The sequence below is a fragment of the Centruroides vittatus genome, unplaced genomic scaffold, assembly GCF_030686945.1.
Source record: "Centruroides vittatus isolate TY-2023 unplaced genomic scaffold, ASM3068694v2 contig_747, whole genome shotgun sequence".
In the NCBI taxonomy this organism is placed as follows: Eukaryota; Metazoa; Arthropoda; class Arachnida; order Scorpiones; family Buthidae; genus Centruroides; species Centruroides vittatus.
Window position 1 is genome coordinate 871,705 of NW_027122483.1, and position 27,484 is coordinate 899,188.

Here is a 27,484-nt window from a genome sequence, read left to right on the forward strand (position 1 = left end):
AATAGACCAAAAACAACTAATCTGGTCAATATGGCTCTGCTTTTATGGTAACACATTTCCTAGTGTCATCTTACCCACGGAACACCCTTTTTTTTGTCTTATCATAAAATACAGCTTGTTTTTGGGATTGCAAGATTGAGATATTTGTTGGGCTCTAGGCTACTACTTTTTGGGCCACTTTAAAAATAATTTGAGCTACATTTTGAGAAATTCTGGTTTACTTTTTATAAAAACCTATCTGGCAACCTGTGAGTTCTCACTGGATACTTGCTGTTTACCTGTTATTTATTATTATTATTGACAATAGCATTCTGTATACATAGCCTTATTTCTTTTGCCTAATAAATTACATCAGTTACATGGCACTTGGCATATACAGAAATATGTAAATCTTGGATAATTCAAAGTTGTAAATATTTTATTCCCTGAATTTTGAACTAATGAGGATTTCCTGTAATTAATTCTTTACTTATAGCAGTTCCATCTACAATATAGAATATACATATATATACACATATACAATTTCAAAGAAACCAGTCTGTTGAATAAGCATCTTTTCTCTGAAATCTCTATTTGAGATTTTATCAAAATTTAAAAAAAAAATTGCCTTTTTCCACTTTCATTAACTTTAATAAACACCAAAATAAGCTGGATGCAAATATAATTTAAAAAGAATAATTTTCAATGGCATTGTCAGGTTACATAATAGAAGATCAAACATAGAACACAAGATATAAATTTTAAATTGGTAGTAGTGACAAACACTCCTTAGAGAGGTGGATTTTATATATGAAAGCAGGATAAATTTGGAATGAATGACAGCTCAGAAGGAAATCCAGCTTGGATGTTGTACATTCACGTATGAAGCTATCATTCACTCTGAATTTATTCTTCTTCCATATATAGAATCCATCTCCCCAGGAGTGTTTGTTGCTCTTACTGATTTTAAATTTATATCTTACGTTCTATGTTCGATCTTCTATTACGTAACCTGAAGATGACCATTGAAGTTCAATTTTTATTTCTGGATTATTGGTTTTAAAATATTATATTCAGGAACTTTAGTTTGTTGGCTCCTAAGGACAGAAATCCCTTTTTAATACAGCTTATATATTACAATAGTGGTTAATGTGAATTCATAGTTAAAAATTTTATTTAAAATCTTCACTTACTTTTAATAAGTTATTTTAACAAAAATAATTATATATTTTATGAGAACATTAAATGTTATAAAACATAATTATAGCTAAAATGTTTTAATTTCATACAACGATTTGTGATTAATCTCTCTATTGTGGAAACTTCCTCTTCAAAAAATCTATCAAATAGAACAAAGTTGAAGTGAATAAACTATTATTGGTATGATAACTAATTTCTTAAGTAGAGAATTGATTGGATACATTGCTTTTTTATTTTTGTTAGAATAGTTTAAGGCATTTTTCAATCCTTTATGAAAACATTAAATAAATTTTTTGTTTCGGTTTATGAAAAGTGTTGTTTATAAAGATTATTTGTTGAAATGAATTATTAATTCGTTAATCTCGTCTTTTATATAATTTCTTTTAATCTAAATCAGAAATAATCTGATCTGAAATATAGGCACTTATTTTTAAACATACGTTCTTGTGATTCAGTTATGATTGTGTTATCACAAAATTTAATCAGTATTAAACATGCCACAATTGTTATCTGCAATGATAACATTTGTATTTTAAGTTACACTGGGTTACACGTGATAAGAAATATGTACTTTTTTGAAATTGTTTTGAAAAATTTGGGAAATTTACAAATTCTAGAATTTTTGGTAGTCAAATCAAATACATTTTTACCAGATTTATGATTTGTATAATCTGTTAATTATATTATTGAATTTAATGAAATTTTAATAAAACAATTAATTATATATTATTGTGACTAATTGCAATGCTGGGCTGAAATTTCTAATCATATTTTAATTTTGAAAAGTCATATGAATTTATGTCTAGATCAGAAGTTCGTATATAGTTAATTGCAGTCTCCGACTCCTAAGTTTTCCGTATATGATCTTGATTTTCATTTCTAACTCCATTCTCAAGATTAATGAAGGATGGACAGAAATATGACAATGGGAATGTATAGGTCTGCAATTTGAATTGCAGTCCAACAAAAGTAGTTTAATGTATATTTCTGTTTTTTTAATTAATGCTCTGTTTATGAAAATAAAAATGTTAATATTAATTAATTTTCTTAAAAATTATTAATAAATAAAAATGAATCAGACCTTAATAGATAATATATTTTTCACACATAATTACTGCTATTTTCACTAATAAACATCATAGATAATTCATAAATAATTCTTTTACACTGCTTGGATTTAGAAATATAATCAAAATTTATCAGTTTAATATTTTTAGTCATTATTATGCTGATGAATTTTTTTTTTCTTTGGAAATTAAATAATGTAGAAACTATCAATGAAATTTTGTAGTGAAAATAGAATATTGCAATTATACATAATGTAAAGAGGTAACTAAACATCTACTCAGAAACCTTTAAATATTTAAAGGTTTTTGAGTAGGTGTTTAGTTATGTTATGCAGTCCCAGAAGAATGTAAAGAGGTAAATTGAGACTGAAAACACATTCCAAATTACCCATCTAATTATTATTTAATTTGCAGCGACCATTATAATTAAAATTAAAATGTACAACTTGTAGATATTATATCTTTAAAACATATTTGTGAATGATAGGTGAAATGTATATTCTTTACATCTACATCATCTCAAAAACCTGATTTATAGTTATAGCCAAACAAACTGCCAAATTATCAGGCTATAATATGGTTAGAAAATTCTAAATTAAATTAAATGTATTATAAGTATTAAATCTAGCATGAGATGGCAGCTTAACTGCCTACCTCTAGACAAATTATTTAATATTTAATTAATTACAAAACCATATTATAGCCCAATAATTCAGTAGTTTGTTTGGCTTCTTTAATTTGTTGTTTAATTAGATGTTTTTTGCTTAAGTAACAAATTTTGCATGCAGTCTGATCATATACTTAATTTTTAATAGCCAAATTATTCGTTTATTTTGTAGTGTATGGACTCAAGTTTTGGAACGACAACAAAGCCATCTTCAGTTAATTTTAATACCTCTTTCATACTTTGTACCTCCAGACCATATGGTAGATGTATCAACTAATCATGTCACTAGTCATCCTGCCATGCAAGTGATTTATGAAGAAACATCAAAAGTTTGGATTAATGTAAGAAAAAAAATTATTATTATTATTTAAAATACAAAAATTAAGTTAAGCATGGAATCGGTTATTTTCTTATAAAATTAATTGTGTAACTATAATTCTAAACATTAAAAATTCAAAAACTAGTCTTTGAGCAAAAAATACTCTATCAGCACTGACTTCAAGGAATCCCTCAAAGTCAGTGCTGATAGTGTTTTTGCTTGAAGTAACACAGTGCTGGTAGCTTATTCACAGAATAATGACATGCATGTTCAATGGGATCAAGCCAAAATCATTAGGCCCACTTCTAACTTACACAACATTGGGTTACTATAAAAATTAGAGCTATATAAAGCACATAAAATGTCACACTGCATCAATCATTGGGATGCAGAAAACTTATCCAATGTCTGGAGGGCAATTTACAAAATATAATTTATGAATGTTTAATTAAGAATTACATCTTACAAAGTTTAATTTTCTGTGTTTATTAATTATTACATTTTAATTATTAATTCTTAAAATTTTTGTATTCACGACTTCATTATTTTGAATTTGTAATTACACATTCTAAAGAATTTGAGAAACTTGTAACTGAAGATCAGTAAAATCTGATTGAAAATGATGTTATTTCAATAAATTTATTAGCTGGATTTATTAAGGTTTAGTTTATTGAAGACTAGAAATAGAACATGGAATGTTTAATATCAAATATATATATATATATATATTTTTTTTTTTTCTTTAATTTATTGTTTGCTATTTAAAAAGTTAAATTTAATACTTTATTAACACGAACAGAACAATTTTTCTTAGTAAGATTGATTAACAAATATTTTTTAATTACAATATTTTCTTTCGCATGTTTACAGGTACATGATGTGCTTCATTTTTTCACACAAGAACCAGAAGATGAGCTTACATTCTTATGGGCAAGTGAGGAAAGTGGCTTTCGACATTTATATTTAATAACTGTGAGCCTGTTAATGGAAAACTTTTCTGATTATATCGTTAATAACACATTTGAAAAACCAGAAAGTAAGCTCTTGGCAAAATTTTACAATTTATTTATTTTCTCCATGGTCTGAAGTGCTAATTTTCTTCTTACAGCTTTTTCTAGTAACAGAGTTCAAAAGAAAATTACTTTAACTGAAGGAGAATGGGAAGTCTCTGACAAAGATGTAAGTTATCATTATTTGTTTTTAATTGTTAAAGTTAGTCCCTGAATTATGTAACTTTGGGCTTGTGTACATTATTTTTGGTATAGTTGTAAAGGTAATTTCTGTATGATTTTATTATAAAGTGATTAATTTTGTGGTTGATTTGGTTCAGAAAATTAAAATAGTAAGCATGTTTTTCTTGTTGGTATGTAAGAAAGTCAAAATTAGATATTTGACTTCCCTCTCAATTTCTAAAATTATGCAACATATTTTTCTGTATCTTACTACATATTTCTCTATATTATCTATTATTTCTGGTATGTCGACTGCATAAGATGACTGATTAGTAGCTGTTGGACTGATTTAAATAATTAAATTACCAATTAGAATTGGATATTAGGCTAAGTATTCTAGCACATTTGAATTTTTAAGTTTAGTAACTATTCTGAAGACATTTTACACAGGCCTAGGTGTATTCAAAATTTTTTTAATATAATAAATTTAAATGTAGTAGTTACCATCTTATATCTTATCATTTATAGATATTGTTTGTATTAAACAAAAATTGATGAAATTCATTAAACAATATCTAAAATTTATAAACTAGAAAGATGCTTGAATACTAAAATAATTAAAACTATTTTAAATAAGGTTTGGGTTCAAGAAGAAAAGAGATTAGTGTTCTTCATTGGTCTGAAAGACACTCCTTTAGAAAGACATTTGTAAGCATTAATTAATTTTTTTAATCCTTTTCTTTATAAAATAATTATTTAATAAATTTTTAATGTACTAAATTTTTTTCAGATATGTAGTTTCTTTAGATTATCCAAGGAATATAACTTGCTTGACAGTTCCTGGATTTTCTCATGTCGTAGCGATGAATAAGGTAAGGGCAATTGTTTTTATGGTATTTTTACATGTACACACAAAATTGAAATATAGTATATATATTACATTTTGATTTTATATAGTTTGAGTATTCTCTTCCTTCATGGCAATTATAATATAAAACATACTTTCATAAGAATAAAATAACTTTTTGTAAAGGAAAAATTATGTAATTTTAAGATAAACACAAAAATAATTTATTTACATAACTTTCACAAAAAAGATATGAAAAGTGTCTTCACATCTTGTCTTTTCTTCACACCTTAGGAAATCAGTCTCATGGCAGAATTGATCTTTCTGTGAAATGCTCGAAGCACTTATCAGGCTTCTGGCACCACTGTATTTTAATGCAAATACAGAAACTCTTGATTTACATTTTTCCCATGCGATTCACAACTCGTACACAAGCTGTCACGTATGAGGATGAATGTGGGCAGATGGAGGAGGGAAAGTTAGAGAGATGAGGTGGTTCGGAGGAAGTACTCAACACCATATTTACTCTAATCATAACTATATGTATTTGTGATTATACTTGGATTACTATACAACGAGAATATATAAGAAAAATAATACAATTCTGAGATCTCTAACAATTCTAACAAAAATCTTCTATCTCCCTATTCTTATCAAACATACTCTATTCCTATTTAATATACTATTTCTAACTTCTGTCTTAATAACTGAACCTGATTTTTGAGAGAGAGTTTACAATTGGTCGTGCATAGATAAATACCTCTAAGTTATACGATGTCTTCAATGATGAAAAGTTCCTTCAAAGTTGGGATGAATCATTTCCACTAGCAATGAATTTAAAGTTCCATTTTCTCATTAACTGTCCATTGTAATCCTGGTTAATAAGCAAGTGGATGTTGAGTCTCACTCTTGATGGAACTGTCTTCCATGACAATAGGACAATGACCTGAGTTGGATGATTTCGACCATATGTTTTTTTGTCTGTTGTTGACTCGTATCACTACCCAAAATGGCAGGTTCAGAAAAGCTTTGATTGTCGACCAATCAGATCTTTTCTTCTCTTTCTTTGTGAGAGGTGACTAACTTTCACCGGACAGAGCATTGTGTGAAAGGAAGACTATTTCCTGGCTGATTTTTTTTTTTCTAAAATTTCTCTTCTATTAAATTGTTAAATGTTCAATATTTTAATAAAATTCTAAAATCTGAAGCCTGATATCTCACATTTCTTTAGAGGCTTCTCATCTGCCTTGGTTTGTAAAATGTTACAATCTTCCCTTAGGCAACAGCACAATTAAAAAATCATTCAAAGGAAGATTGTAACATTTTTACATATTAAGACAGACAAGAAACATTTAAAGAAAGGTCAACTCTGTCATGAGACTTGTTATTTCCTAAGGTGTGTAAAAAGGACAGGCTTTGTATACTTTTTTTCTTTTTGTGAATGTTCTAAGTTTATACTCACTGTTCTGGCCATTTAATCAAATCTATACAGGTTCTTTTCTATCTCAAAACCTATAAAATTGGTTTCAATAGCAATTTTACATGGTTTTAAATACAGAGGGTAAGGTCAGCTGCGTTTACATTCCTGTGGTCAAGAAAGACATGCTACAATTACAAATTATTTTTGTTTTGTCTTCACATTACACTCACTAATCTGAAGTACATAAAATAGTGCATTCAACAGAGAGATATAACAATCTTATTTCATCACCTAATGCTTGCTGAGAAGAACTGTATATTGATTCAACCTACTATCATAGGCCATCTTCAGGTTTTTACATTCAATAATAAATTATTCAAAAAATGGAATATTGAGATATTCAAATTTACATTTAAATTTGAACAAATAAAATAAATGTATAATAAACAAAATACAATTAACAAAAATAAAGAGATATTACATAAAAATGTTAGATAAAATTTTTTTAAAAATATAACAAAAATAAAAATAAAGTTGATTGCAGGGCCATGTGAGAACTAAGGGTTTTTATACTCTAATTTCTTTTATATATTTTTAGCCAAGGGTAATTTGTTTGCTTCCCTGGCATTTAGGCATTGGTCATTAATTTTGCTCTTATATTTATATATATATATATTTTCTATGGCCATTGCAAGAGACGGAGAGTGTACTGCATTTAAATTTTTGCTTCACCCACTTTTACTCAGTAATAAGAGATGCATAGAACAAAAAAACCAAAAATATAAACATAAGAACAACAGAACAATGGCTAATGGAGAATAATTTGATCTTAACAAGAGCAGTTAAAAGTAAACAATTGGTAATCATGAAAAACCAATTCTATAACAAAACTATGGAAGATTATATTTAAAAAATAGATTGTAAAACAGTAGGTGAAAAAATTATTGTGAGAATAAACAGAAAAGTTACGAAACTTAAAAAATCCCTGTTAGCCTCTGTCTCAACATTCTAAAACAGGTCACATAACCCTAGTCTCCAAATGCCAAGAATTTTTGCCTTTACCAAAACTCACAAGAAAATTAGACCAGTAGTAGAAAAATGCAAGGTATCAACTTATATTTTTTAAAAACAACTACATAGATACATATCCAGCTAACTAGAGCAGGGATGGGTAACCTGTGGCCCTCATTAATATTTTTTGTAGCCCACATCACATAAAATATGAATAGATACATCAATTTCCCAGCTTAAGGAAGTATACAGCAAAAATTTAAATGTTATTTTCTACAATTTATATATATGAATAGTTTTTCCTGCAATGAATTTAGTAAAAATTAAAACAAGAAATCAGGTAACAGACTCACATCGAAACTAATTTAAAAGTAGCAGTGACTAATATTTAACCAAATATTTCCAATATATTACATCTACATCAGTTCCAGAAGCTACTTAAGTACAGGTTGACATTCAAAATCCAGCCATCAATAATCCTGTTCATTCAGAATTCCAGCATGGATTTCGGAGCACATTTTCAAATTTATCACGGTGGTGTGTCACTGTTTTCTGGAGATGCCTGACTAAAATTTTGTAGAACTGTTTTATTTAGTTGATGAACATTAAAATTTCATTTACTTAAAGTTGTGAAATGTGACCATTACATAGAAAAAAGTTGCCTGTCTCTGAAATAGAAGACAGTATGTTGCCCAGGATCTACCAAAGTCATATGGAAATTGTAGGGTTTAACTGTAACTAATGAGGAGATAGGAATGGTAATGGACTTTGAAAATATTTATCAATCCATTAAATTAGAATCTTGGTTTGATGCACTCATTGAATTCATGATCCACAAAATATCTGAATTATCGGTTTATGCAAATGAGATAAAAGGGATTGTTGTGGAGACAAAAGATAAAGGATCTTTGTGAAATAAGAAACATCTGGAATTCTAAACAGAAAATCTACTTCACTAATGATACCTGGGTTACATACTATATTGAGAGTGTAACGGACAGTACAATCAAATCAGCCAAGCAAACACACATGGATGGCCACTTAATAGATTCAAAAAAATTCTAGTGGAAAAAAGATGGCTGATTTTGGCTTGCATTGGAAGTGACAGTGGATTTGTTAAAGCCAACTTAATCTTTAAATCCAAAACACAGCTGAATTATCAAAAAGAAATGAATGACAAATTACCCCATAAATGGTTTGAATCAGTTCTAGTGAAATTTGAGCCCAACAGCTATCATGATAATGTGAAATACCATTGTGTAAAATTGAAAAAATCCCCAACTGCAGCTTGGAAGAAACATCACATCTTGTTGTGACTGTATGAAAAGGAAGTATTACATACCCCAGACATGCTGAAGATTGAACTTCTTCAGTTAGTGAGGGAGAAACATGAAAAATGTTGTTGATGAGTTGGAAAAAGTTTATGGATGCTGAGCGTTATGTCTTCCTTCAGACCATTATCAGTTAAATCCAATAGAAATGGTAGGGAGTCAAGTAACATATCCAGGGAAACACATCTTTCAAACTACAGGATGTCCAGAGACTGATAAGTTACACTTTTGCAAGTGACTGCCAAAAATTGGAGGAATTATGTGCACCATTCAATTAAAGATGTGGACATATGGAATGCCAGCACTACAAGAAAAGGTCATTTAGCCACACTGATCAACACAGCAGATGATGACGACAGTGAAAGCAACAGTTGGTATGACTGCAGTGGCATTATGCCACTTTCGAATGACAAATAGAAATTGGATCATCGACCAGGTTAAAACATAATTGTTTCAAAAAAATGCCCTTTTAAGGACTACCTAATTTTGATAAAAAAATCAAAACCTATGATGAAAAGGGCCATCCATAAATTACATAAGGGTGACTTCGGCCATTCTAGACCCCCACCCACCCCCAAAGGGGGATCAAAGAAAATATTACGGTTTCTTAACCGTAATATTTTTTGATCCCCCCTTCCCTTTTTTTGTCTTACATAATATTTAGGCATGATTTTATGGAAATATTTTAACAAAAAAAATGTTTTTATGAAACCCTAAAAATCTTAGGTACAAAATAAATAATTATTAACTGGTTAATTAATATCTACTGTTATTTATAAAGACTTTAAGTGAACAAATTTAAAAATAAAAAAATTGAATGAATTTGAATGAACAATTTATTTTAAGAACTTTATTTTTTAATTATTAACAATATTTTTATCATCATCATTAATCAACATCATAATATTCATTTTTATATTAATTTTAATTTTCACAAAAGAACACAAAAAACGTTGACAGATCGACTAGCTGGTGCATATGTAAACAGAAACGTCATACGGAATAAAACGAGAGAATAGAGAGAAACCACATTCCATTGTCATATTGATTACATCTTGGCTAAGGCCAAGAAAATAAACTACATGATGCTAAAATGTGCTAGGTACACCTGGGGACTAAATCATCAAGTTTGTAAAACTCTACATAATGGAGCAATACAACCAATGCTACTTTATAGGGCCTCTAGCTGGGGTCATGTAACTGGTAAAAATTTAGTAGCAAGTAAATTTGTCTTCAAAGACAGTTTGCCATCAGAATTTCAAAGTGTTGCAGAACTGTTTCTACTAATGCCTCTCTGATACTAGCAGAGCTCCTTTTGCCACTATGTAGTATAGAAAAAGGTTTTAAGCTACTACATCAAAACTACAAATATCAAGGCTCAACAACTGTCTGTACTCCTATCTACAGCTGTTCATATGCCACCACATTGCAATTACCCTATCTCTGATCATCACCCTGTAAACAAGGGTTATCCCCAGGGTACATTTGGTGTCATCTGTTTCCTCCATGGATAACCATTCAGACATTAATATCTACAGAGATGTGTCCAAAAGTCTCCTTCGTGTCGGCTCAAGTATCTGTATCTTCCTCCAAACTGACATATTTTGCCCAAAATATGTTAGAAGGTACAGATACAGCCCACATACCTCCATCTATCAAGCTGAAGAAGATGCTGTCTACCAAACTGTTCAGTGGGCCACTTTACTACCAAACAAAATTTTGTCTATCAACATTTACAGTGATTCTCAGTCTGTCATAAAAGCTCTATTAGATCCCAATTGCAATAGCAATAAAATCACATATATCCAGCACCATATTAAAAATCTTGTTAATAAGATAACTTTTAATTTGTTCCTGGCCATACTGGCATACTAGGAAATGAAAAAGCTGACTTTGACACTATAGTCTATTTTTTATCCTAACTTGGCAGCTATTGTAAACAAACTAAGACACACCTCCCTTTGTTTATTGGCTTAAACCCACATCCATCAATTAGAAACTGCGTTGCATCTCATTTGTCCGCAGAAAATAGTTTTTCGTTATTTATAAAATCATTAATGAAATACTAGTCGCTTAGCAATGATTATAAATGTAATTATTTCATATTTGTTAAATTGTTATTTTAATGAATATTTTCACATTCTGAATCACTAAAAATAAACTTTTTCCAGTCATGCGCACTATAATGGCTTGGTTTTGTTTTCCATTCATTACAATACCTTCATTATTTCAAACTGTGTGTTGTCGAATTACAAAAATTGAAAACTTGAATGTAAATAGGAATATGATTTTTAAGGATTGCCAGAGAATTTGTTTTGTTTTGTTTTATCTATTTAATAAAATTGTTGTGTAGATAAAAATTCTGAAGTATGTTCAACTACACAATTATAAATATGTTTTGTGTAAGTCTTAATAATATATATTTAATAATTTTTGACAAACTATATTTAAACGATGGAAATAATTTAAACGGCTACGTAAAAATATTAAAGTAGGCTATAATAAGTTTTCTAAGTATTATCTCAGTAATTTTTAAATTGTTGTGACCACTCTGACCTACTTTAACAAGTGCAGAGAAAGGGGCTCAACTAGTCAACACGTGTCTAGCCACTTCCGATTGTGATTTGACCAATGAAAATCTCCGGCGGATTAATACAACAAAATCTTTGTTTACAGTAGCTGCCAAGTTAGGATAAATAGACTATAAGTCAGCCGCAGAGGACACTGGCTTGCACTACACTCACATCCCTCTCTCATGTCGCAGCCTTAAAAATTATATTCATGAAATGCTATGCAAAAGTGAAATTAACAATAATTGAGCAGTAAAACTGGTAGAATAACAAGACTTTATTTTTTTAGTGTTGAATGTAGTGCTTCATCACCACTTAGAGATTTAATGTTTGCTACTGCTTAAACTATCAAGTCAGTCCATAAGTCCATGTACATTTTTATGACCTTGAGAAAAATCTTGTTTTGCTGTTAAACATGTCAGTCTAATGTGATAATTTTTACACTGAAGTGTTATACTGTTCAGAATTGTGAACATTTCAGTTGTCTATTTTTGTTAAAATGGAAGTAACCAACAAATACAAAAGACATGTTTTATACTTTTTATTTTTAAGTGGTGAGAATGCTACAAATGCAGCCAAAAAAATAAATACTGTACATAATCAAATTGTAATTAGTGCAAGGACTGCGCAGAAGTGGTTTGAAAGATTTAGAAACAATGATTTTATTGTGGAGGATAAGGCTCGTACTGGAAGACCCGTTGACTTTGATGATGATGCTCTCTCTGCACTAGTCGAAGCAGAACCATCTCTAACAGTTTATGAAATTGTGGAACGTTTAAGTTTAAATTCATCCCATGGAACCGTTCATAGACACCTACAACAAATCGGAAAAGTTTCAAAGCTAGGAAAATGGATACCACACGAACTGTCAATAGCTAACCGACAACAACGTGTAAACATTTGCACGTCTCTTTTATCCCGTATTGCTTTAGAACCTTTTCTTGGTAAGCTGGTTACTGGAGACGAAAAATGGATCCTCTATAATAATGTTACGAGAAAAAGACAATGGATGGATCACGACAAGCAGCCAAAAACCGACTGCAAAAGGTGGGTTGCATCCAAAAAAAATTCTTTTGTCTGTTTGGTGGGATATGTCAGGTGTAATTCACTTTGAGCTGTTAGAACCTAATCAAACAATTACAGCTCAAATGTATTGTGAGCAATTAGAGCGTTTAAATGAAAAATTGAAAAAAAAAAATCGACCATCGTTAGTGAACAGAAAGCAGGTTCTCTTGCAGCATAACAATGCCAGACCACACACTGCAAAAATAACTGTACAGAAACTTGAAAGCTACAACTGGGAAATTTTACCTCATCCACCATATTCATCAGATATTGCTCCCAGTGATTATCATCTTTTTTGCAGTTTGCAGAATTTTTTAAAAGGGAAAACTTTTGAGGATGAGAACAATGTAAAAAAGGCTATTTCTGAATATTTTGATTCAAAACCAAAATCATTTTACGAAGATGGGATTAAAAAGCTACCATTAAGATGGCAAGAAATTGTACAAAATAACGGTGAATACATTATAGATTGAAATAAAATTTAATTAAAATTTTTTGCTGCTTTTTTTGTAGATAAAAATACGCATGAACTTATGGACTGACCTGATATTTACTGAGCATGGTAATTTTAAAAGCTACCTGGTGATGTATAACCAGGCAGAAACTGCCTCTTGCTTTTGCTCTACAGAAAACCTAGACACCGTCGACCATATGATCTATCGTTGTCCAATTTATGATCAAGATAGACTTATTCTGAAATTAGACATCTTTATGCTGGGTTTCATGTGGCCTTGTTCAGAAGCCACTGTTTGATGCTTTTTACAATTATGTTCAAAAAGTATGGAAGAACAGTCTATAATTTCTTGTTTCTAGTTTTCACTAAAAGCCGAATACTGATTTTATGTATTCTTACTGTTATATACCCATAGAAGTGATGCACTTATTCTAATTTAAAAAAAAAAAGAGAAAAACCACCACATGGCCTTTCTCCCGTGATAAAAAATGTGTAGAGCGTGAGTCTGCTGGCATTATTATTTTATCATGTCACAGGAGATGCGTTATTACAAGCGTTCTTAATAGAAACTGCCAAATTGAAGCCAAATTCAAAACTCTACCACTCAACGAGATCAAAATTTAAAAATAAGAATATTACGTAAGACGAGATCTATTACCCCCTACCCCTGAGTAAGAAATCCTTGACCCCCCACTCACCCCAAAATACCTTATGTAATTTATGGACGCCCCAAATAGGAAGCAATTACACCAGTGCATTTTATCATAAATTTTCACTTATAGAATTAAAGTGTATTTACATCTATTAAAACTGAAGCTAAAATTGTAAATAAATGAAGCAACTATATATTATATAAAAAATTTTGAATTTTATTAGAATAATAATAATGTATTTAATATAAATTACTGTTTCATAGATAATGATTATTGAGTATTGTATTTATCATTCATACTTAAAAATAGATTGAATTGTGATAGACTAACATATTTGAACAATGAAAGAAATTACTTCATTCAGTCATTGACACATTAACAATGTTCCATGTGTAATTGCACATGGCCGATGCAAGCTGATGAATTAAGTCTATTGTGGAACAATAAGAATATTTATTTATTTATTTCGCTACAAATTTGAGATAAACCGCAATTGAAAATTTCATTTAACAATGTTGCATTATCCATCAGATATTTAAGGATTGAAGTAGTGGAAAGAAAGTTTTTTAAATTAAATTTACTCATCATAAATATCTTTCTATATAAACTACATTTAATTTAATATTTATTAAAATACAATATATTTACATTTTATAGGATTGTTCCCTGTTTGTCAGTATACAGAGTAATATAAATCATGGTCCGTTCGGAGAAGTATATCGGTTGGTACAGAACGGGTCAAAACCCTTTAATCTAACAGCCCAATCTCTAGGCTATCTCTTAGAACCACCTTGTAAGTATAATTGTAATTTAAAACTTGATCATTTAAATTTATGTTTACATTGGATATTATATTCATCTTTTTACACTTATCTTTTTGTAGCGATTTCGTTATCAGAATTTGAATATCTGCAGCCCGAACTCTTCAGTCACTCGCTCAAGTCGGGTCAAACGATATACGGTATGATATTCAAACCGCCATTTATGCAGAGCAATAAGAAATATCCGACCGTTCTAACTATCTATGGTGGTCCGGAGGTACAATTAGTTACTAATACATATAAGGGCATGAGGTAATATTTGTAGTTATAAATCAACGGGTGGTAATTTACAAGTAAATGCTTTATCTTGTTTGCAATTGAAATGATCGTGCAAGCTTATCTTTATCAGGCATTTGAGACAGCATCTGTTAGCCCAAGAGGGATACATAGTGGTAGCAGCCGACTGCAGAGGTTCGAGAAATCGGGGAATCATCTTCGAAAGTCACATAAAAGGGCGCATGGCAAGTTATACGTATTTTATTACTACAAAATAATTTTAGAAAATATGATTTTACATTTAAAATTTCTCTAAATTTAATTATTTTATATAAAAACAAAATGATGTTTTATTTCATCATCATTAAATGCAAAATAACATAAGCAGTCAATATTGAAATCAAGACTGCAATAAATCTTAAATCTCTCATTGATTATTTTCTATTAAAATTTGTAACAAATCAATGTAAATTAAAAGCAGTGTTAAACCTTGGTGATGTTTGATGCTATTTTCATTTGTAAAAATCACTTATTCTCTCTCTTTATTTTTTCTTTTGGACTTTTTTGTAGTTAAAAACCTGATTAGTCACTTCAAATTTTAAATTAAATACTTTGTAATAAAAATAACAATAATAACTCATACAAGACTTGCAAATTGTTACATTTGTAAATGTATGTCTCTTTAATCTGAATTAAAACTAAATTTCGGTAGACTTTTAATTTGGATTAAAGAGACATACATTTACAAAACAGGAAAAAAAACAGTTACATTTGATAAATTTCAACTGAAAAATGTTGTATTGATGTTAAAAATATGTAAGCTTGTCATTTACATACATTCACAATTAATTTCCAATTAATACATATCAAGATTGTATGAAAAATAATTTCTTCTGTTTTAAGGAACAAAAATTAATTAATTAATTATTTATTTATTAAAAGTTACAAAATTTGCAAAATATTGAAGATTGCAATAAAATTCTTGTAAGAACTTTCAACCAAACAGTATTCAATAGATCCTTGTTTGATACTTACGGCCTTTCATAGCATTAACAGAAATTTATATTTAAGTACCATACTGAGTGAACACGAAAGATGGAAGTGATTTTAATTGCCTTGAACTTTTTCTTGAAATTTCAGAAGAGATGCCAACAAGAACTGCTTACAGGAAAAACATTGCTGAATTGGATGAAAATTTTAATGAAACAGTTAAATGTTACAGCCCTGGGGGGGTGATACATGTTTTGTTTAACGACACTGCTTAGTATGTTATGACACCACTTAACAAATTGGAAACCTGATACTGAACATCATGGCATTCTCTTATTTTCAATTATGAAATGCTACCATATCTTTATAATTATTCAATTATAGGTGATAGTGAAATATATGAACAGCTTAACTGTAAAGTTTCTTATATGCACTCATGGACCCTACCATTATTTGGTATTGCACTGTAGAAGTTTTACAACTTATAATTTTTCTAACATGGAGAATAAAAATCAATTTATAAAAACAATAAATGAAACCCCACTTAAAGTTACCTGCTGTCTCCACATGGTGCTAATATCATGTGATCAAAATGGGAAGAAATGATTCTCATTGCCAATCGGTCAATTTCCACTATCGGCAACACACACATGTTGTGGTTTGCGTGTTCGTCTCAAGACGAACACCTGTGTACAAACCTAAGGAGAATGTTAACCTATCTGATGTTCAAAGTTTTCTTCATTGCGTGTGACGCCATGTTCAATTTTCATCAATGTTACTCCTAAAAAAATTACATGTTTTTGAAAAGAATAATTGTGGCTATTGTATCATCCAAAATTATTTATTTATTTTGCACAAACAAAATAGATATAATTTTTTTGGTTATTACATTTATTAATATATTTTAAAAGTTAGTTTTAATATAAAAATTATAACGACTAGCGACATCTAGTTTCAAAAATGTTCCAATGCTGAAATGAGATATCTCGGGAATAACACAGGACAAGTTAAAGGTGTAGTTGAGTATCACTGTAGGCCATACATTTGCTAGAAATGATCATTGACGTTACCTTTTTACAATGACAGTTGTTGCCTTCAGTATCATCTCCCTGGTCATGAACAGTTTCAAACAAAAGCTGTAGAAAGGGTTTGTGAAGCATTCAACACAAGTCCAAAACAATTCCAGCAGAGAGTGGATTTCCTAGTTTGGAACTAGGAAATCTGCAAACTACAGTATGTAAATATGTTTTGTACAATAAATTATAAAATTTGATCATTCGTGCTGTAAAAGTTAGCATCCGTTCCACATCTTTTGATAGTCGGTAAGGTCATCCAACACGACCGCACTAAATTTTAAATCATAAGAAGCACTTAAGATGCAAATGTATGTCAATGAACCAACCAACTTTGAGGAGTTGAGAGAGAGAATTTGGAATGAAATCCTTTACATCCCAAGTCAGCATTGCATGAAACAGTTTGAAAATTTACCGACAGGTTACGGTTGTGGCAGTGGACATGCAGAAGTGTACAAGTGTGGGCATAAATTAACTTAAAATATCTCCAAACTGTTAAATTTTGTGTTTTATGAAAAAATTACAGGCAACTAAAATAATTTCCATCTCTGTGCTCACCCAATATTTTTTGCTGGCCATCTTGGTGCAGTATCATATATCTTAAGGAAAATATATCATAAATCAAGTTTATGTAAAAAGAAGTTCAGTGTTCTGTTTTGAAAATTTAAATTGATAATGTAGACAAGGGTATGAGCTCAGGGTATGTTAAACCCCACTCTGATGAAAATAATTTTGAAATGGTGGGTTTATTCTGGTCTAATCCCACTCACGATCAGGATGGTAAATTATTATTATGGTTTAGGAAAGATCGTTGAGGTTTTCCTTTTTTGTCAGTTCTCAACACCACTTATTTATATTTGCAAACTAAGATGAGTTAAATTTTGTTTTATCTTCTGAGTGGGTGAAGATTTTAATTGAACCTTTAATTGGAACTTAGGAGGGTTGCATTAACATGGACCGACAATGTCATGGATTCTAAACTGTCTAAGTAGTGCCTAAAAGTATATTTATTATATGAGATTATCATAATGAATGAATTACTAAAATTAATATTAGGATAAATTCAACAAACTAATTGGATAAGTATATCAACCTACAATCTATAGTTTTACTGAAAGAGTTAACATATACAACTTATCATTTTACCTTGAGTATCTTGTATTTTAAATGTTGACTATTTCTTCCATTTTGCGAGAACCAGGCACACAATGAAACAAGACAGACTATTTATCCATTGGTCCCTCAGTGAGGGTGCCAAACCAGGAATGCAGCTCATGTTGGGTTAAAGTCAATGGCTGAGCTATGCCAAGAGCAATGTCTAAAGGTCATCTTTGCCCTTTTATATGGAGTTGACATCCAATAAGATTATTTGAACCTCACACCATACTTTCATCGAGAGAAGGAAGCCAGGCCACTGCATGGAGAGTTCAGGCGGTTCACCGCTCTGAAACTATCATTTTGGGAGGAAGTAAATATTCTTCTCCCCGAGTCAGAGGAAGTCAAATATTATTATCAATTCAAGTTGATGGAAAAATTAAAAGATTAACATAATAAATTCAGTGAAATATCTTCCCTTTTACTCCAGGTTCTCACAACTCTGCTCATGAAATGAACATTCTTTAAGTGTTACATAAATGTGTTTGGCGGAACACTTTTCGTTTCATGAATATATTTGCAAAGTTGATTGCTAACAGAGTTCTAGATAAATGGAAAAAGTCATTTTGTAATACCAAAGAATAATGTTTTAGCATCTGGATTATTCACTGTAATTAGTTGCTATTGAAATTCTTTGTGCTAAATGTTCTTTGTTTCTTTATTTAGGGAACTGTGGAGATTGCAGACCAAGTGGAAGTGTTGTTAAAACTGGCAGAAACTACAAATTACATTGATTTGGACCGGGTAGCCATTCACGGTTGGTCTTACGGTAAGCTTTTAGATACTGTGGTACACATTTTTTCATTGCAATTTTCTTATCTGCAGTTTTATTTGACATAGGTGGTTATTTATCACTAATGGGTTTGGCACAGAGACCAGATATCTTCAAGGTAGGATTATTTAAATTTAGTGTTTTTCAATTAGTGTTTTAATAGAAGTCTATTTGACGTTTTTAGATTGCTGTGGCAGGAGCTCCGGTCACGTCTTGGAATCTCTATGATACGGGTTACACCGAGCGCTACATGGACACTCCCACGAATAATCCTGAAGGTTACTCGAACGGTTCGGTGCTTTCGTACGTCAGTCAACTGCCAAACAAGTGAGTTCATATTCTGTCAGTTTGCACGTTTTCTGAATTTTAATTCATGTGCTTTTCTTTTTTTTTTTATAGCGAGAACAGACTTCTAATCATTCATGGTTTAATGGACGAAAACGTTCACTTTTCTCATACAAGTCAACTCATCAATGCCATGATCAAAGCGGGAAAACCATATCAGTTACAGGTAATGATAAAGTCCATTGTTTAATCCATTATTACACAAAAAGATACTTAAAATTTGGTTCGACAGGTGTATCCTACCGAGAGGCACAGTCTGCGCCATTTGGATGCCAGCGAACACTACGACACTAAGCTATTGAGTTTTTTCCAGCAGTACCTATAAATTTTTTAAGTACAAAACATTTTTCATTCAACTTGACAATATTCTGATTTATTTGATGGTGGATTTCAAAAAAAAAAGGTCTAAAAACTGATGATCGTGTGATTCCGACAAATGGATATTTTAAATGCGACGAGTTGGACAGTTAATTCTTCGATTATTTATTATCAGCATCTCTCTGACATTGGCTAACGGCAATGAAGTCACACGGTGCTTGACATTTTAATAAGTAAATGAACAGCTCTTTCCAAAATTTGATTGCCATACCCATAAACATTGGACGTAACGAAGTTATGCATCTAATTCAGAACGACTTTTTCGATATCTTTTTTTTTAAATTTTTTTTTGTTCTTTTTAAGTCTTCCTCTCATCAATGCCCAATGTTTAATAAAGTGATCATTCAAATTCTGTGGTAAAATTTTTGTCCGTCATAATTTATCTTGTTCGTCCGGACAGACACTGTTCAAATGAACAAATATTATACTTAAAAGAAACGAGAGGAAGGGGGAGACCACAATCCCGGCAGAGAAAATTTATGCAACGTGCAATATTGGTTTTGTTCAGAAATTCTTTTGAATAAATAAATTTCAATTCAGTAACAAGAAGTCTGTTTATTGCTGAATTGTATTCGTAGGGGATGCGCTTCCTTAGATTGAAATAATTTGGTCACGCAGTTTAGCGGAAAATGTTGGCAATTAATTTTTAAATTTCTAAAAGAAGTATAATCTGTAATTGTTTTGCATATAAGGATTGTGTAGAAATATGATAGACTGATCGGTTTACATGGTTAGTCGTAAGACTACAAATCATGCACGGATCAATTGAGTACTCCAGGATATAAAATTACATTGCACAATGTGCACTTTATTAACATATACAATCAGAATACAGATCCTACACCATTTGACCCTAGATAGGGTATTGTTTTTAATACAATGTTTTCACAAGTGATTCCTTCTCTCCCGGATTCCATTCACGCTAGGCAGTGTGGTGAGACCGCTCAGGTCCGATCGTTCGCCGAACCAAAAACTACAGTTGTTTTAAAACTTAAAACCCTTTTATTGCTATTTTTGTGTTGATGTGACAGACAGCGTACGACTTCAAAATAGCAAGATGCACCGCGAGTGCTGTGATGTTTTTGCATGGATTGCAGAGGCGTTAATATCGATCACAAGCTAAGTTGTGGTGAATGGAATGAAGAGAAGGAAGCGAAATTGGTTCTTTTTTTTTTGTGACCTTCAACAGTAAACATCAAACACTTGTGGTTGTTGTTGTTTTAAATACATCATTAAACATACAAGCAAATGACTTCTGACAATTCAAAAGCAATTTTCATAAAACTGGGAAAGCTGGTCAGCTTGGCTGTCAATAGGAATTGTTCCTGTTCTTTTCGAAACTAAACCTAGTGTACAAACATTGTTCCGAGGAATAAAAGAAAAAGTACCCGTTCCCCTCCGCGCCGCACGTCTTTGGGAGAAGAAATAAACGACTTCCGATCAAAAAACATCAAATTTCTAAATTTTGTGCACGTTTGAGAATTAATCTCTTAACTAATTATAGCGATACTGGACCCACCACGCCAATATTTTGGCAACGACGAACTGGTCGCCGCTGCCGGCAGACATTTTGTGTGATGCAAAAAAATTCTTTTTGTAGGAGTTCTTCACTCGGGATTGGCAGTTTTCCTCACACAGACAGGAATGCACATTTCGGCCTCCTTAAAATACCAGCAGTATCAGACAACACGTCGACACCAGGGCCACGGTCTGTCGGACGGCGAGGGCGGAGTTTACCGTCGACAGATCGCGCGGCTTCATCATCACTTGATCTATGACGTGAATGACTCCGTTGGTGGCCTGGACGCCCGGCCGCATGATGTGCGCCAGTTCGCCTTCCCACTTCACTTGAACTACGGAGGGAGAGAACGCAAACGAATCAGTCGCTGCAGACAACGCGCAAAATTAGAAATTTATTTCGTCGCTTACCGTAACCGTAACCTTTCGAGATTTTGAAGATTCCTTCTTGCATATGGATCTCGTCGTGCATTTCGAGATGTTGAATGGACAATTCTTTTCCCACAAGTAAGTGACGGTTCAATATCTACAAAGAATATATTGAAATGTGGTTAATTCCTAACTCGCAACACAATGCTTATCGAATAAAATGTGGCAGAGCTTTGTTGCATCATTGTTTCAGGACAGAGGGATATATTTTGATCGGTTCAGAACAATTTCATTACCATTGCGGGTACGAAGGGGTTAAGTACATCATTAGAGTTACCCAAATAATTTCACTTCATGACAGGTTACTCCGTAAGTTCTATATAAAATATTACAACGACATACTATTCAGAGAACAGAAACATTATTCTACAAAATGCATAACATTTATCCCTCCAGTGATCCTCGTCTGTGCTTCCATATTAAACCACCACATTTGCGAGAAATGCCGCAAACTCCGAACCACCCATAATCGGAGGGTGCAACGGAAGGGCAGAGCAACAAAGCATACCCGCATTCTCATCACAAATACATAACACAGATCGCATACCATCAAACTCTGGGACGAACTGCATCCGCGGGGACATTCAGACAGAATCGGTTTTACGGGACCACCCAGTATAATTTTTCTAATTAAGACATACTAAGTTGCGATGCCATTAACTAAATTTTATGCACAATTATATGATTTGAATTTACGGTTTTAGCATACTAACTCTGTATATTCCACACACTTTTTTTTAATGCTAGAATGCAAGCCCGAGTGCAACTAGAACACGTTTACTCGTAGCAATAACGGCATGGAAAATCCGTCGTCAAGTTTAGCATCTCGACTGCTCCGAAAACAAAAGACGACAACGTTCGACGGGTCCCGGACGTTGCTTTGGACCTTACGGGAAACAAAAGTCATTTAATTTCATTTTAGTCGGTTAATTCAATCGAGGCCACTCGATCCGACGGATTAGAAAAGGTTACCATGCTTAACTGGATGTATACACGGGACCACAAAACCGAAGAAATCCTAAGCACGTGTGGAATGCTCTTAGAGGAGCCTCGGAAGTTTTTCTAAGACAGAACGTACGAAAGAACCTTTTCTTCGTAACTTCCGGCAACTGGAAACGGTGCCACAATACTTTGCGAGTATATTTAAAACTAAAGTCCAAAAAATCAATTTGCTTGCTTGGGCCACCCATCGCTTGTCAGTTTAAGGGGAATCGATGCATTGTCTACATGGACGCAAGTTCTAACCGATGGCCTAGTTTATGCCACTAAAGTCATTCCTTCAATGTCAAGGGGGTCCACGAATTATAGTACAAGTAACTAATGGACGGTTACAAGAGTTACTTCGAATCGAAAGATAGAATATTTTTTTGGCTGATGGCTTACTGTGCAGTCGAATTACCAAGAGGATAAACAAAATGAAGGAGCGGGAAGTATTGATATGGACAAAAGCGCATATAATTATAAAGGTTACTCGTATCGAAATCGGAACTGGTCGGCCATCTTGTTTCTAGACTAATTATAGAATAAATTGGCTAGACACCGAAGATTACAATTACAAGTGTTGGGATGTTCAAACAGCTAAATACTTAAACAACTATTAAAAGTTTCCTTGGGAGTTTAATTAGTGATTTATATAATTGTTCGAATCGTGTAGATGTGAAAATATTTGTTCCTGCTTAATTTGATTTGTGTGTACATTAACACACCTGAATATTCATGTGTCTATTGTTAACTCGTCCAAGGTCGAGAACGGCGGTTTCTTTTTATCTCGACACGCCAGATGGCAGCACGTATCGCGCAGCGATGCCCGTCTCTCTCTAAAGTGGCGCCACCTTTCGACTTTAAATGGTACAAAACTATTTAAAAAAGAAAAAAAAAATGCCATTTATTATTTTGACTTTTCATCGATCGCAGAAACTCTTTTTATTGTTAATAATAATCTCTCGTGTCTAATAAACTAACAGATAAGCCACTCGGGTATCGATAGCATCTATTTTCTACAAGTAAAAATTAATTTTAAACATGGAAATAAATTAGCTGGCACGGAACTAATTTAAATTTTCGATTTTTAACCGGCGACGTCGGAAGAGCGCTTTTCGGGTCGCTCGTGCCTCTCGGAACCGTAAAAAAAGGGGTCTCAAATTGGGGCCGGAGATGCTCCCGTTCCTTACATATTCATCCGCCGTATTAAGAAACGTATTTTTTTTTTTTTTACTTCCACAATTCAATAACGTAATTACGTTGGCTCCACTTCAAATATTTATTAAATTATTCGTTAATATTTAAATTTAAAATCCTTCCAAGCGAAAACGAAATCCATTTGTAAGCAAAATTTTAAACGTTACTATGTTTTCATCGCAGAGATACGGTAATTAGGTCAGTAGCCAATTATCGATCGCCATATATAACGTCATACGCCGATGCCAGATTTCGACTCTTGTCAATTTTATCGATAGCCAAATTGTAGCCAAAATTTTTTAAAATAATAACAATTTTTACGCTTACGGTTTTCAGATGAAGAGGTACAATCCCGATTTGGATCTTCTTAAAGGAACTAGGATATTCGGATTTAAGTTTCTCCCATGCTTCTTCGTTCGGTGCAAAAAATGTAAATCTCATATTTTCGTCGTGTAATTGTTCGTTCCACGAATCTTGCTGACTAAATTCGTAGGTGGTCCTGTTAAAAAAAACAAACACAAAAGATCTCAAGTTATATATATTTTTTAATGGCTTCCCTCTTATCTCGAGTGAGGCATTTTTTTGCGCCTCTAGAAAAAAAAATATACGACAATAAACTGTATCGGAAAGCGTTTAACACTTTTTTTTTCAAGTCAAATTGTAGTTCCTGTGAAGAAATTAAAGTAATCGTTAATAGATGAAGCGGAATTAAGAAGGGGGATTACCTTAGAGACGGATCATTCTTGAGTTTTTCGAAGACGGTCTGAAAGGGCATCCCCAAAATCCTGTCTATGATATGGATCACCCCGTCTGTAGCTCTGATGTTCGCTATCTCTGCAGTGGCATTGACTCCTCCGCCTTCTACCGTTAAAACTGCCAAAAAAAATAATAATACGTAAAGTATCATTATAGGGGCGCGTGTATAAAAATTTATAGATATGGTCTCAATTGTACCCTGTGTCTCGTCCTGTTCCACCACCTTAAAGTATAAATTTCGGTTGAGATCCGAAGAAATGAACTCGTTTGGTATGGAGCCCGATACAATGTCCTCTATCGAAATGGCTTTCATCACTAGGTGTAGATTTAGTAACTGGAAGGAGAGGAAAGGAAGGAAAAAAGGTGTCACTGTTAAATCCCTTTGATGCGTTCACGACGGAACACAAATCCGGAATCATATGAGTTATCCGATATACATAAAATAGTGATATGAATTCCGCAACTGCGACTAAAGATATGGATGCCCAAGTCGCAGTTACGGGCTTATGTTTCCGAGTATAAAAAATGGGGAGGAATTATTAAATTTATGACGATGATAAATTCGAGACTGAATTAAAATACACGACCACGGATTTGGCCCGTATTAATTTCCAATAATAGCAAACGATGACGATGATTTATCGCTGTTTATTAGGTAAACAGGGAGAGTTTTATTGACACTACGTGAAAATTTCTACTGTTTAATAGATTTTTCTCCACATTTTAAGTGCCGATTAAGGAAATTTTAGTAAGAAGAGCGTCGTAAGGCAGTATTTTCGGCTCTTAAAATGGGCAATATCGAGTATTTGTCATCCCCGGCGGCTGGTATTAAAATGCCCAGATGAAAGTACTTACGTTAGTGAGGATGGTGCTGTTTGTTCTGATCTTCTCGAATTTCTCTTCGGAAAGTTGCCTCAGCGCCTTGTTCGACGGTACAAAAAGCGTTTTCTCTTGCGTGTGCGTCAACAATTCGGTAAATTTCGGTGCATTGATCATCAGTTTGTGGAATTCCCTGAAAGGTGAACGTGACGTCACGCATCATTTTCTGCTAAACGTAAACACGCGTCACACAGAACTAAAACAAATTATTAACTCGTTACGGAATTTTATATCATTCTCTTCCCCTTTTTTTCTCTCTTCTTCTTCCTTTGTTATTTATGAAAATAGTAAATTTTACGATCGGAAGGGTAATAAAAAGCGCCCTCTGTTTAGTACCCGGCGGCCATGATGTTACCGCGATAAAGAAGAGAAAAATAACGATTTTCTCCGACGTACATCAAAGGAAAAAGAATGATACGTTGTCAAAGTTATTTAACGTCATCTGAGTAATCTTTACGTCATTAATATCAACCGTTTGCCACGAGAAAATTGAGTTTTCGACACCATTTACTGTTAGGCCTAAATTTTAAGTGTGTGGGAAATCGTATCACGTTTGTACGCGTGACCGGCGAGTTAAAGGCACTCCGCCAGCGAAATTCTGATGGCAATTGCTATAATGTAGCGTGTTATACTTACATTAACAGTGCATCTCTCTGGATGAATTCCCAAATCGTCTTATCCACGATCAGCAGTGGAGTTTCAATCAAATGAACTACTCCATTCGATACCGGAATGTTTGGCCTGATGATTTTTGATAGTACCAGACCTTTCATGTTGCTCTGCTTCAGATGGTTATGCACGACATTACTCTCGGCGTGTACTACGACATAAAATATAAAGAATCAATAGGAAAAAACAGAATTTTTCATTAATAATTTACTGAAAAACTCTATTACTTCTGATATTCTACTAATTTATTAATAGGAGATTTAATATTGATTCCTTCGGCATGTACGCAACAGGAAAATGTGTCTTCCTCTATTGAATCTTGAGTGAACCCATGTTTTTTCCTGTTAGGATACATGCCCGGAGAACAAGCAATGTTTTATTAAATTATTAATGAAATATTGGACCTATCTGGATCAATACTTCATCATATATCCAACACTAAACTGTTCTTAATAATTTATTTATTAATGAAGTATTATTGTTCTCTTTCCCTAGATTTGATTCAATAGGTAATTATTAATTTATTTTCTGGTTTTAAAGCTGTAACAGCAGCAATTTAGTAGGAGAGGTTACAGCTTAAAGTTACAGAATACTCTTTCATCTTGAAATTATTAACTGATATGTAAGAAAGTTAGCAAAGCCTGGAGCACAATATATTAGCATATGAATTTGATCTCTTAAGTATTGTGGTAATATCCTTCATTTAATTAAGAAATTTATAAAAATTAACATATTAAAGCCCAAAGTCATGTTTTGCATGTATACAAATTGTTGGCGTGTCTTCGCGGTAACGGTGCCGCGGTTATTTATTGAGGAATAATTAAGATAAAAGCATTCCTCCCGCGGAAAAGCACTAACGGCTTTAATAATTTAGGGGAAAGAAGTGTGGAATGGCATTTCCGAACTCCGATTTCCACGGCAGAGACTCATTAGATTGATCAAGATCTCGAAAAAGCACGGTAATGTTGATTGTTTTGTACATTTCATAACCCGCTAATATACTAATGCCGGCCGATATTAAAGCGAGAACATTATCCAGGTGTGCACAATTCAATTTCCTCTCTGATATCAGCATCATTTCGGTTTTTTTTCTTTTTTGGTCACTGTAGATGAAGTAGATAGTAAGTAGAATACTCTGATGGAAGCCAGGAATGGTCCAACACTTTCAGTATTGAGAGAATTAAGAATGAATCTTAAAATTTAAAAATAGGAAAGGTGATAATTCAACTTACATATATATCCATCGCCGTGAGGATCGGACTGATTTACTATGGACAGCTGCACTTTCAAAACTTGGGTGCGGGTCTCGGAAAGGTAGGCCTTCTTACCCGCGGTTCTCGTAAAGAGAGCCATCCCCGGAACGATGTGACCCCTGATGACCTTTAAAAAAGAGACAAGAATTTGAATCGGGTTTCATTTTTTACTCGCACTCCCGTTTAATTTTATTTCGCCGACAAACAACCCGCCGGGCGGTCTTCCTCGGAGCTCGGAATCCGAGAAGCAATTTGCATTAACAATTTAAGAAGTCTGCGGGTCCATTTAACGTTATT

The 27,484-nt window shown here is 32.6% G+C and overlaps 2 protein-coding genes across 4 annotated transcripts in view; one reads left to right on the plus strand and one right to left on the minus strand.

Annotated features, from left to right (window-relative positions):
* The window catches only part of LOC136981167 (dipeptidyl peptidase 9), a 60,855-nt gene extending 40,801 nt beyond the window's left edge, over nt 1–20,054 (plus strand). The window contains exons 9-21 of the mRNA XM_067277444.1: nt 3,086–3,254; nt 4,103–4,268; nt 4,341–4,411; nt 5,042–5,112; nt 5,195–5,276; nt 14,413–14,548; nt 14,639–14,828; nt 14,926–15,037; nt 18,677–18,779; nt 18,851–18,900; nt 18,967–19,109; nt 19,182–19,293; nt 19,360–20,054. Of these exons, the coding sequence (XP_067133545.1) occupies nt 3,086–3,254; nt 4,103–4,268; nt 4,341–4,411; nt 5,042–5,112; nt 5,195–5,276; nt 14,413–14,548; nt 14,639–14,828; nt 14,926–15,037; nt 18,677–18,779; nt 18,851–18,900; nt 18,967–19,109; nt 19,182–19,293; nt 19,360–19,452 (1,498 nt within the window). The 3' untranslated portion in view covers nt 19,453–20,054. The remainder of the gene's footprint in view (nt 1–3,085; nt 3,255–4,102; nt 4,269–4,340; nt 4,412–5,041; nt 5,113–5,194; nt 5,277–14,412; nt 14,549–14,638; nt 14,829–14,925; nt 15,038–18,676; nt 18,780–18,850; nt 18,901–18,966; nt 19,110–19,181; nt 19,294–19,359) is intronic.
* Nucleotides 20,055–20,287: 233 nt separating this feature from the next.
* Nucleotides 20,288–27,484, minus strand: part of LOC136981169 (fasciclin-1-like) — a 61,870-nt gene continuing 54,673 nt past the window's right edge. For all 3 annotated transcript variants that reach the window (XM_067277448.1, XM_067277449.1, XM_067277447.1), the window contains 8 exons: nt 27,167–27,314; nt 25,902–26,085; nt 25,242–25,398; nt 24,585–24,720; nt 24,356–24,503; nt 23,958–24,129; nt 21,435–21,549; nt 20,288–21,358 (listed from right to left, as the gene is read on the minus strand). In XM_067277448.1, the coding sequence (XP_067133549.1) occupies nt 21,168–21,358; nt 21,435–21,549; nt 23,958–24,129; nt 24,356–24,503; nt 24,585–24,720; nt 25,242–25,398; nt 25,902–26,085; nt 27,167–27,314 (1,251 nt within the window). In that variant the 3' untranslated portion in view covers nt 20,288–21,167. The remainder of the gene's footprint in view (nt 21,359–21,434; nt 21,550–23,957; nt 24,130–24,355; nt 24,504–24,584; nt 24,721–25,241; nt 25,399–25,901; nt 26,086–27,166; nt 27,315–27,484) is intronic.